Source organism: Phaethon aethereus (genome assembly GCF_964289735.1).
Source record: "Phaethon aethereus genome assembly, chromosome: 2".
Lineage (NCBI taxonomy): Eukaryota > Metazoa > Chordata > Aves > Phaethontiformes > Phaethontidae > Phaethon > Phaethon aethereus.
Window position 1 is genome coordinate 152,153,665 of NC_138582.1, and position 12,848 is coordinate 152,166,512.

The 12,848-nt window shown below is 41.9% G+C and overlaps 1 protein-coding gene across 1 annotated transcript in view; it reads left to right on the plus strand.

Annotated features, from left to right (window-relative positions):
* KIAA1217 overlaps positions 1-12,848 on the plus strand; it is a gene marked incomplete at its 3' end in the record, with an annotated part of 184,658 nt that overhangs the window by 94,811 nt on the left and 76,999 nt on the right. The window contains exon 4 of the mRNA XM_082015340.1: positions 8,280-8,478. Within this exon, the coding sequence (XP_081871466.1) occupies positions 8,280-8,478 (199 nt within the window). The remainder of the gene's footprint in view (positions 1-8,279; positions 8,479-12,848) is intronic.

Below are 12,848 nucleotides of genomic sequence, written 5' to 3' on the forward strand. Positions count from 1 at the left end.
GAATTTCTTCCACACTGCAAAAGTTGTTACTGTAATAAGCTTGTGTCTTCATAACTTTTTCAGAATTTGATGATAAGGATACCAACGATGTGTTATCTCTGTTTATCTGATAGCCGAGGGGGGACATGACATGACGGAGAACAACTCTTACAGCCTTATATTTTACAATTTTGTCAAATGAAAATCAAAGAAAAATAGGCATGATCTTGGCATTTAGGTTAAAAAAAGAAAAGAAAAAACCCCACAACTGGATTTTGAGGAAATGCTTGGCAGTTTTTATTGTGATCTCCTCTGGATTGTCCTGAAGTGTCCCAACAAAAATAGCTATCATCAACATCTTAAAAGTTATCCTTAATTTTTAAAACTGATGCACATCTCAACTAATGATTCAACATAAATTTGAGGAAGAAACAAGGGTGCCTTTTCTCACTTTTGCTTGCTGGCACTGCTGCTGACTTCAGCATAGGGAAAGTGCAGACAGAGCCGGTGACTCAGTGGACGTATGGTGGAAGATCAAGCTAAACCAGCATGAATAGACGAAGAGTGGCCATCATCTCAAAAAGATATGGTTAACTGATTGTTAGGTAAAGAGTGAAACAAATCTAATGACAACTTTACCAAGGTCTAACTCAACATTTTTTAATTTAATTTACTTTACAAAACATAGCTCAGCTTGATTTCTGGCAGTTCTCACTGCTTTTCTCACTATGTACTCCTTATTTCTTCACCTTAAGATAAAGCTTGCTTTGCAGTTTATCTGATTTTCCATTCCTTATATATCCTGTACTAATTCCTAATATACTTTTTTGATGTTGTTACTCACCCAACAAGGTCTGAAGGCCTCCTGTACATATTTTCCCACTGTTTAGATACACCTAGCTTTGCACGTTTGATTTAAAGGAATTCCAGAGCTCCCAAGGCATTCAGCTTTTGATTGCTGTAGTCCAACCAGTTTCACTAATTACTCGAAATTTTCAAATTGGACACAAAATTTCTAGAGGATACATAGAGTGGCTGGGTCAGAAGAGAGTAGCAGTGCCTTGTTCACGCCAGTGATTTCTGGTTCTGTGGAAAGGTTTCAATGCTTTAGCACCCAAGCACCCACCATCAGCCAAATCCGATATTATCATCAGTTGAAACTTCTCTTCAGCTGGGAGCCCATAGATTAAGGTGTTGCCAAATGTCAGTAAGATTTTTCAGTGCAGAAATTTGCAAGATGTCTTGCCTACACAGAGGGTTTCCTGTGGCTTCACAGGAAAGAACCCCATGTACTCCAATTTAAGCTGTGACTATATTTTATTTCATAACATCGAGGAGTTATTTAACTCTTCTGCCTCAGTTTTCTTTTCTTCATTATGAGAAGAGAATTATGAGAGGATTATGTGAGTACCAGTATTTTTCCATTTAAAATTCATTGCATGAGAGAATTAACTGATATTTGTAAAGGTCACAGAAGATGACTCAGTCATGTTTGTTAACTTATTCTTGATTATCAGGTATTTAACTTTCCTTTGCTGTTGTGCGCTTCATGTTTTTCTCTCTTAAATAACCAGTTTGTAAGGATAATTCCTGTTCTGTAAATAAAAGTGAGTTGTGATTAAAGCTCTGCTAAGCGTCTAAGCTGCCCAGCACCGAGATCGTTGTTAGCAATATAACCACCATAACGTGGTGCTCAGTCAGGGTTAGGTCAGCACCGTGTATTCGATGGAGGTGCTGAGAGACGCGAGCTGGGTGGTGTCACGCTGCCTGCGTAACATTAGCTTTTGCTGTAAGGGGTAAACCCTCACCAGTTGTGACTAAGGAGTTACGATCTTACCGCTATGGGTACAGTGCTGCGCCATTTTGGTTATGCTCCTTGCTCTAAAGCCAGCCTGGACCCCATGAGTTTGGGTGTGGTTCGCCATCACATGGTGTTGGCATGCCCTCAGCAGACTCAGGTTTTACTGCCCGGTGGCAGTGCCTGAGCCGAGCGCCATGCCGTGCCTCCGGTGTGTCTGTGTGAGCTGCTGCCGCAGCCCGGGCAGCCCTCGAAGCAGTGCTCGCTGGGCTAAAGGTGCAGCATGGCTGCTCCGGGCACCCTCTCACCCCAGCGCTGATGGGCTCGGCTCGTGCAGGGAGGTGCTGCCTGCGTACACCAGGTTAACAGCGCGTCTTTCCGTGCGCTGCGTTGCGTTTCGTGTAGACGAGCCCTGAGAGAAATGATGAACTATTTTGCAAGTCTTTCTGTCACTGGCTCTTGGTAAAGGGAGAGCAAAGCCGTCTGTTTTTGAAAGAGCTCTGTGTGCAGGGAAGGAAAGGGTGATCATGTGGTGTGTTCGCATGATCATCATCAGATCTGGTTTTACGCTTGTAAACCTTTCTTTGAACACGTCCTTTCACCCCTTGGGTGTTTAATTTCCCCTACTATAAAACATACCTCTCTGTTGACAGGAATGTTGTGAAGCCGTTTGTAAAGAAGTTTAAGTTTCTAAGGCCTGGCTTACATGTAGGTGTTTTCTGCGAAGGCCTGTGTTTAGTGCCGTGGCCCACTGCCCGAACGATGAAGAACGATCAGAGATTCCAGCGGTGTATCTGCAGCTGAGTTATACCAGCCTTACAGAGGGGAAGCCTAACGGCTTCCTTCCTGGCGGCAGGAAGGCCCAGGGCTGGCAGTACCTACCAGTACCTACCTCAGTACCAGGAGCACCTGGAAGTGGTAGCCACAGTGTTGTCTGACTTGCACTTTCAAAACAGTTGCACAGTTCCCTCGTTCACACTGATCTTCATACCTGCCTTCCTAGAGTAGCAGGGCCTCTCGCAGTCCCGTTCGCTTTGTATTTTATAAAACTCGGCACAATCTTCATGTTTCAGGTAAATCCATGGTAACAGAAGTGTAAGCGCAAGAGGGACTTTAGGGTACATGGAGACGTTAACATCTGTTGTGTTTAACTTTCTTTCCAGCAGCTTTGCTGGCGTATGTGCTGTGCCCTAACAAAAGCCGTGCCTGAGTTATATTCTATTTCTCCTTGCTTTAATTCTCCATGGGAGTAATTTTTTAGCTGAAGGTAAAACAAACCTCAGAGCTCCAGCAGCTTCCATGAAGTTGAGTCTGTGGGTATTGCCAGTGTTCAGGGTTTCAGCCTGGCAATGTGTGGGAGAAAAATAACATCAATGACTTGAAATAATGGATTTTGAGTCTCTTTATTCTGTCACGCTGATGAGATTTTTAGAAGTCAGCAGTTAGTTTTGTCAAATAGGAAATGCCCTAAAGCACTGCTGTATCGTGATATGGATCAGACAACTCCAGAGGAGAGGCAGTATTTTTTTTTTTAAGGGCATGTGATTTAAAGGAGCGTAAGGAAAATAGAATTTATTATGCCTTTGAAAATGTCTTTCTCCCCTACAGTGAGATTGTGGCCAAAACATTTCTCTGAGTTGTATGTTAAACCTGTGTATTTTAAGGCATGATCTTTTTGGATAACATGCATATTTGCTTTGAAAATCCAAGACCCAAAGACAACTGTAATTTTGCTTTGGGTCAATATTTTGTGGAAGTATTGGAGGACAGGCAGTCTCAAGACTGTTCTGAAATGATTTAGACTTGTGTATAAGGAAGATATTTCAAGTCTACGATTTCTTTTGTGTTAATGCTTTCAGTAGCTCAATATTCAGCATGCTTTTAGTGGCCTGAAATGCAAAACCAGCATTTTCTGCATCCTGCACTAACTTTTAAACTGGACAGAAAAAGAGAGTCACACACAACTGTAAAAGCTGGTATGCAAAGTCTGTATTTTTATCCAGAAAATAATTTTTTGCCATTTAATCAAAGAAAGTTTAAAATGCCAAAATATAGAAGGTTCCTTATGTTCTTCCGAAGAACAGAAAGCTATCATCAAAAATGAATATGTTTATGCACATCTTGGAACAGTGAAATAAATGCAATCATTAAAAACATGTGTACTTAAATTTTTTTACAAAATTAGTTAGTTTCTGAATTCTAAAGGATGTTTAGCTGCATAGAATATTTGAATGAACACTAAAAATTTTACCTAAAAAACATAAAGGAATAAATTATGTCTCAAATTAAAATAAAAAAAGGAAAAATAGTTTAATAACTCATTAAATATTGGCATTAAAAATAAAATTCTTACAAAAATTCTCCTCAGTCTTTGAAAGAAACCTAGTTACTTTTTGGTCTGAAACATTTTTTCCAGCCAAAGGAAAATGGAAGTTTGTAGTAGGATTCATAAAGGGTCTGATTGCAATCTTAATGAAAGAAAAAGTATCAGCTCTTGATAATAGTAGGAAAATGATGTTAACAGTTCCATTTTATAAAAGCAACCTAATAGTAAGTAATGATTAGGTAATGTTGAGTATTCTGTTTAATATTCAGAAAAATTAACATCTTCATTCCCTAAGTGCAAGCACAATTATCTACCCACTGATTGTCGGAACATCTGACTATGTATGTGTTCATTCCTCTGTAGCAATTATGGACGACATAGGGACAAAAATACTAAAGACTAAGGGGAAAGAGGGCTCATCTTAGATTTAAATGCCTTCTCTTCTTTTCATTAAATGCCTTTGTATTCTAGGACCTTAGCTCTTCCCATTGCTTTTGCCCAGTGTTTGTATCTCAGCACCATAAACTGCCCATCCCATTGCTGATGACTTTCAAGTGGGAATCACTGAGTTACTGTCTAAGTTTGGTGATTTGCTGAGATTTGATGATGACTGATCGTAACTGCATTGAGGACCTTGTGTTCCCAACCCTCCTGTTTGTATTGGCCAGGGGAGAACAACATACGGTGCATCGACACTGCAATTACTGTGGTGAATTCAGTTTGTGTGAACTACTCTGCCTAGTTTTAGTCTACCTGTGTTGGTTATTAGTAGATGCAAAGGCACGGCAGCACAGAATCTGCTCAGGCCCCAAAGTCTGCCTGAAAATGTAATAAAGACTTTAGCCAATAGTTCAGCCTGAATGCTGTCCTACCATTGTCACCAGCAACATCCGAACTGGGTGATGTAAAACTGCCTTGATTGTACATCTACATGAGCTGCAGGGAATTAAGTGTAAATGTTTCTGTAATCACTAATTCTTGAGCAGATCTGATACTGTTTTCCAAATACTTTCCAATGGTGAGATAGCTTTTGAGCCATTTACAAGCATTTAGCTGTGGCAGTGCCTCTCAGACAGCTGGTGGAAATACAAACTTCAGCGGTATTTTTACTGTCTTTTCTACATTTTTTCTCCTTCACCTCACTCTGAGGTGCTAAGTGCCTGCAAAGTGGATGCACCTATAACTTGGGGGCCACCCAGCTGGAAAGCAGCTTGGCAGAAAAGGATCTGGGGATCCTGGTGGACATGCTAGAGAGCGTCCAAAGAAAGGCCACAAGGGTGATTAACTCAGTTGGAACATCTCTGCTATGAGGAAAGGGTGAGAGAGCTGGAACTCTTCAGCCTAGAGAAGAGAAGGCTCATGGCAGGGGAATCTCATCAATGTATAAAAGTACCTGAAGGGAGGGTGCAAAGAAGACAGAGCCAGGCTCTTTTCAGTGATGCCCAGTGACAGGACCAGAGACAGTAGGCACCAACTGAAACATGTGAGGTTCCCTCTGAACATCAGGAAACACTTCCTCACTGTGAGTGTGACTGAGCACTGGCACAGGTTTCACAGAGAGGTTACGGAGTCTTCCTCCTTGGAGATATTCAAAAGCTGTCTGGACATGGTCCTGGGCAAGTGGCTGTAGGTGTCCCTGCTTGAGTGGGGGGGTTGGACCAGGTGACCTCCAGAGGTGCCATCCAACCTCAGCCATTCTGTGATTCTGTGATCTGCCATTTTATTGTCTTTTTACACCACTGCAGAAGCTATACCTGCTCCATCTCTTACAGATAGCAAGAGAGTAAAGCTGTTTCTTTCAGGCACAATACAGTGTTGTACAGAGACACCTGAGAAGGCTCAGAAAGAGCACAGTGTGCTTTCAGCAATCCATGCTCAGGCAGGACATAAGTGCCTTGGATTGGACACCTAATGCTCATATAGGCTTACCAGTTCCCATTTCCTCTGTACCCAAAGTAGTTTGACTGAGCATTTGCCTTTGCAGCTACTCTCTAGTGCTGTGGATCCCAGGAAGTTTCTTTGGTTGCAGTCCTGCAGCAGCCTGTTTCCTGCTGTGCAGCTCCCAATAAGGCTTCCCACGTTGGAGAGCTCATGAGAAGACCTTTTGGTGGTCTTTAAGAGCCACGCCCAGCATGGTCAGAGCTAATGAACTCCATCAAGTCCAGTCTGATTTCTGCTGTTGATTGAGATGGCTCAGTGCTTTAGTCCTTGGAGGACTTTGTACCTTTGATGGCATGGGACTGGGCTGTAGCAAAACTAATGAGTCACACTTGTTGTGCAGTACCAGACAGTGGAGTACAGGCACCCGCTGGCTATGTGGCAGTAAGCATAGCCCTGGCAGGGCCAACACAGGCATCGTGGAAGAGGTACTTAGTAGAATCATAGAATAGTTTGGGTTGGAAGGGACCTTTAAAGGTCATCTAGTCCAAACCCCCTGCAATGAGCAGAGACATCTTCAACTAGATCAGGTTGCTCAGAGCCCCATCCAACCTGACCTGGAATGTTTCCAGGGATGGGGCATCTACCACCTATCTGGGCAACCTGTGCCAATGTTTTGCCACCCTCATTGTCAAAAATTTATTCATTAGATATAGTCTAAATCTACCCTCTTTCAGTTTAAAACTGTTACCCCTTGTCCTATTGCTACAGGCCCTGCTAAAAAGTCTGTCCCCATCTTTCTTGTAAGTCCCCTTTAAGTACTGGAAGGCTGCAACAAGGTCTCCCCGGAGCCTTCACTTCTCCAGGCTGAACAAACCCATCTCCCTCTGATCATTTTTGTGGCCTTCTTCTGGACCCACTCCAACAAGTCCACATCTTTCCTGTGCTGAGGGCTCCAGAGCTGGATGCAGGACTCCAGGTGGGGTCACACCAGAGTGGAATAGCCTCCTCAGCCTTACCCTCATCCATTACCAGTTTCAGTCTTGCTCATCACAGTGGGTACACTTTCTTTGCCCTTTCTTTTCTGGCTGACATACCTGCAGAAGTCCTTCCTATTATTCTTTGCATCCATTGCCAAGTTCAGCTCCAGCTGCTCCTTGGCCCTCCTGACCCCATCCCTACACAACCAGGCAGTGTCCCTGTGCTCTTCCCAGGATACCTGTCCCTGCTTCCACCACCTGTGCATTTCCTTCTTGCCCTTTAGTTTGCCCAGCAGGTCTTGGACTCAACCATGCCAGCCTCTTGCCTTTCTTTCCTGATTTCTTACACTTGGGAATCAACAGCTCTTGCGCTCTATGGAAAGTGTCCTTAAGGATCTGCCAGCTGTGTTCTGCTCCCTTGTCCTTGAGAGCAGTTTCCTAGGGGGTCCTATTGACTAACTCCCTGGAGAACTGGAAGTTTGCTTTCCTAGTATCCCTTCACTGAGTTCCTAGTCTGTGTTGTCCATGTTTTTTCCATTATTGAGCATCTCACAGCCTCCCATTTCCTGAAAATAGTGAGTTAGCTATATCAGAATGATGTTCTTTTTGTCTTGAGTGAATAAGAATGTCCATATTTTGCAATTCAGCATCTTAGATTACTCATGTTTCTCCCTGAGTGCTAAGGATGACTATTAACAGTGCTGTGAAACTGAAAGGATCCAAAATTGCTTTTGTTTTTGTGTCAGACCTCAGTTTTACTCCTGCTAGGAATTTCACCTGGGGATTTCTACTATATAGTGCCAGCAAATTGAATTGTGAATATACAGTTCCTAGTGCTAGCATAGAAATCTGTTTTCTGGGGTTCTTGTTGGGTAAATGTGATGCTAAAATGCAAAATTTATGTTTAAGGAAAACTGAATGCTGTAAAAGGATAAGGTTCTTCCTCAACTGCTTTAAAAAAAAAAGTGCCTTGTGATTTACCAACACCTTCCTCTGCAGAGCAGAGTTGGTGTGTTTGGGATTTTCCCTTAGCTTCTTTAGGTAAACTTCTGGTTTATCTAACTGAAGAACAGTAAAAGGCTTCTCAGCAAGTACTGGGGCAAGCATATTTATCAAGGTACAACCATATCACTCTTGTATGCTCTATTCCAGTAGTGTGTTGAAAAGGAAAATGTTGTATGTGCTTTATGAGTAAGGAGTGTGAGTTGATTTTTCACTTCTCATTATGGGCGCGGTCTGTGTTCCACATGGACTTTGAAGCCCAGATCATTACTGTGCACTTGAGAATATGTAACTTCCTGTTATATTTTGCTTGTAGGTGTTTTATATCTTCAATATGGAGATGAAACAAAACAGTTGAGGATGCCGAATGAAATCACAAGCACAGACACAATTCGTGCCCTTTTTGTAAGTGCCTTCCCCCAGCAGCTGACGATGAAAATGTTGGAATCGCCCAGTGTGGCCATTTACATCAAGGATGAGAGCAGAAACATATACTATGAATTGTGTGATGTGAGGTAAGTAAACATGGAATTACAGCTACTGGGTTTGGGATTTTTTTTTTTTTTTTTTGTAGTGCACTTAGAGAATAAAAAGGAGTAGAGTTGATAAGTATCTGACAGACAGTGGCCTGACACGTAAAGGCATGTTCAGTGGTATTTGAGTAACATGGGTGGTCTGGTCTGACACCGTCTTCAGCTGTAGGTGCGATATCTGTTGCATAAGCCATTGATAAATGGTGCACCTTGTTCAAGTATTCATGTAATACATCCAGGTTCACATATTTAATATTTCATTGAATTTTAACTGACAGATAAATCTTTAAAATATGAAACACAAACTAAACATTTACAGAAAAACTGTTTTTTTCTTTGCTGGTAGTGCAAAGCCTGATCCTTGTGAGCCTGAAGTTACAAATATGAATGTCACCGATGTCCTCACAACAGTGCCAATTATGCATCATCTAACACTGCCAAAGATCTGTGGCACTGGTGACTGCTGCTGCAGCAGCCCCACCACCTTCCTGTTTTATGTCAGGATGCAGGAACTAATGCAGTCGCTTTCCTTCGCTGTTTCAGAGCTTGGTCAGTAAATGATCTAACATCTGGGTGCCCCCTTCTATCCTTTATTTTGTGGGAGTGCAGCTGCTTAATTAGCCATGTTCCTTCAGTCCTGATGTCTGTGCTCTTTGAGCAGAAGGACCAGGTTCTCAGGGTCCCTAGAAAGTCCCAAATCATGACGCAACAAAGCTCTCAGGCACACCTCAGACATGTTACGCTCTGTAAAACTGCAAGGAAATATGGTGGGCGTTTGTGCCATCCTCTTCATAAGAAGTTACGTGATAAAAAGAATGGACAGAGGAGCATAAGAAGATGAAGGAGAAAGCAGAAAAGGTGTTTCCTCTCTGCCAGTCTGCCACTAGTGCAGGAAAATGATGTGAAAGTAAGAGAAGTGTACTGTCCACTGCTGCCTTGTTTCTCCTCACGATCCTGTGGCTCAGGTGCTTCTCCATATCACGCTGTAGTTAAAAAAGCAAGTTAGAGCTTTTCTGATGTTGCCAGTTCCAATTCTCCCATTCCTCCTCTTAGTCTTTGAGCAGCACCACACTCCATTTTCTCACCTCTGTCTTGCTCTCCTCAGGCTGTCTATCCAGTGTCTTGTCATTAGCCAGCCTCTTGGATTTCAGTTTCTGGTTTTTTATCTTCCTTGCTTTGCAGACTCCCACACCCCTGTTTGGCCACTGTAATGACTATATTAAGACCCATCTGATTTTTTGCATCATCATTCATCATGTGCTCAAGTTTCTTATACATCAAACAGTCTATTCACAAGATCAGATCAACTGATTAAATCAAGATAAGGGGTTACTATGTCTCTGTTGCCAAGTGCATTATTGCCAACCATCATCTGGCCCATCAGCTCCTCTCTCACTTTATCCCTCCATCTTCCCGTGAGTTTCAGACTAACAGTTTATGACTTCATCTCCTCCCTGCCCTTGAAAATGTGTTTGTTGATTATCTTAATACCACTCCACCTTTTTTCCCTTGCTCCAATTGCAGGCGTCACTCTGCCAACCTCAGGCTTGCCTCAATCCCAACATCTGCTTCCTCTGCTCCTATGCCTGCATTGTAGAGCATTTCTAGAGGAAATCCCATGACCCAGCTGACTTCCTCCATAACAAAATTCCCTCCTTCAATGCTGCCACCCTTCTCACTGAGGAAACCTCAGCAATTCCAGCTTAATGGAGTCCAAAATATGGACTACCAGCTGGATTTTCACCACCTTTGAATAATTTCCGCAACAATTTCTCCATTTCTGTTCCTTACTCTTCACAAGATTTTGCCAGTGTTTCCTCTCAGAGAACAAATGAAGTATCATTTATCTCTCCTTTGCTTGCCCTGTCTTCCTTCAATTCTCTTCTTTCTTCCGTGTCTTAAACACAGGTGTTTCAGTCAACTCTTTAAGCTTTCCACCTCCCTTGGAGGCTGTCTCATGTTCCTCTGTGCCTCACATCCCTTGCTTTGTCTTTTTATTAACTTATTAAAGTGTCTATTCTTACATTTCAAACATGTTTCTGTGCTCCCAACAAAACTGTCCCTAAACACAACATACATTTCTACTTCCCACACCACCATATTTCTCTCTTGCACTGAGCAGTCACTACAACTGTTGGCTGGAGATTTACTCTTCTGATTCTGCCCTAGACCAATTTCCAACCTGTCTACAGTTTTATTCTTCTGATTCCAACTTGGTTTTTTGTTCCCTACTGTTCATCGCAATTGTCAAAGTCACCAAATGGCCAGCTTTTGTGAACACCCTTTTTCTCTCAGACCTCTCGTGTACTTTTAATGTTTTCTTCCTGAAACTTTGATCTCCCTTTGTTTCAATGGCTGATCTTTCCTGATTTTTTCCTCTCTCTCTCCTCTCCTTTCAGGTATCATTTGAGAGGTCCTCTTCTCAAACATTGATTTTCTGTTGTGTTTTTTCAGGGCTTTGTCCTCCTTTCTTTTCTTTGTCTGTACCTGTCTCCATCATCTTATATCCATCTCTTATCCCGGTGGATTAGTTGAATTATCAGCTACCTGGGTGACTCTTCCATTTATATTTCTGTCTGTCCTTTAGGATGGGATTTATCCAATCAATGGAGATTTTTACATCCACATTTTGAGCTGGTTGTGATTAATCCTGTAAAATTGTCTGATAAATTATACATACCTCTTCCATCCAAACTAAAATCTTGATCTTCTCTTTTAATCTAGTCTCACGGACTGTTAGTTTCAGCCTAGCTTATGTTCTCCTTTATTAGGCCATCACACTCCTTCCCCTTTTCTTTCTTTTTCTTTTAATCACTGGGGACAAAGCACTATCTTTCTACTTAAGCCCATAACCTGGTCCTTTTCTTAAAGTGATTCAAGTCTGTTCATCCACTGTAGATTTCAGATTTTTTTCTGCATAACATCCCTGTGATGCAGCCTTTCCTTTCCCACCATGTCATGAAAAAACACTCAGCTAATTCATCAGCTTTTTAATAGCAGCTGCTGTAATGGTCGTTTCTTGGCAGTTGACACAGGTAATGTTCTTCACTCTTACCCATTCAAATGAAGCAACAAAGATCATTCTCCTAGTTTGACAAGCAGGCTGTTTCACATGCATTTTTTTCGTTTGTCCTCTGGCTGTATCTTTTCCATCTCATTAAATACAAACTACTTGTCTTCATTATGAGGGCTCCTCCAAGCCCACTTCAATGCTACTTTTCATTTCTTGTTCAGTACCAAGTGCCATCTGCTTCCACTTGGTGAATAATGCCAACTTTCATTCTGCATGTCTTTAATTTTCAAACAAGTGCCTTCACGCTCTCTCTCAGGCAGCCCTCTAATGTGCTTGGAAGGCGTCTTGCACAGACATCCGCAAAGCCACTGCCTTGGTCTCCTTCCCTCTCTCACCGTTGCACTGCCTACTCAGAGCATGCCCGTGGTCCCAGGATCTGTTTATTGTTCCTTTGGCTGGAGAGACTGTGGTCTTCTCATTTCTTTTTGTTCTCTTATCTTTCTGCAGCTATCCTTTTGTCTTTTGTGTCTTCTGTTCACCTTGTAAGCTGGTGAAGAGGTTGTATTCCTGGGGTGTTTATACAGCACACACAGATCAATGAGGCCTTTGAACACGCCAAGGGCATCAGGGAGCTACAGTAATGCAAATAACAGTAATAAGAAAAGTACAGTAATATATACCTGTTATCAGTAATGTTTATCTTAGAATAGCAACATGAGGTGAAATAGAATTCACTTCAGAGATCAAATGCCTAGTATTTTGGTGCTTTGCCTTGCAGCAATGTTTTACTTTAAAGTGTCATGTTTCTACAAGAAATATTTATAGAGAATGCTTTTAAAACAAACTCCAGTTAGTTGAGGTACCATTTCATAGCCATTAGACAGAAAGACAGCAGATAATTTTTTTTTAAATTAATAATATAACATTTCTTGAACTGAAGATGAGAGAGCTTGCTTTGTATCGAAAAGAACATATTTCCAAGTCTGAGGCAGAAAATGGTAACTGAGACTCCCAGTGCAAGTCTCAAAGTGAAAGGGTCACGTTTGCAAGATGGAAAACAGTTTATGTTACCATAAATAATTGAAGAACTTCAACTTGCCGCAAGGTAGCTATTTTCCTATGCAGTCTACAAGTAAACACTCATAAATACTAAACTTCTCACCAGCCCTACAGTTCTTAAACAGAAGGCACTGGATCGGTCTCTTAAGCTGCAGGGTTTCTTTAATAACTACTTGACATCTACAACAGCAGCACAAGTTCTGACTAGTTACCCATTCAAAGTAATCACTGATTGTAATATGACATTGTAAGAAAGAAATTGGACCTGCCCAAGAATCCT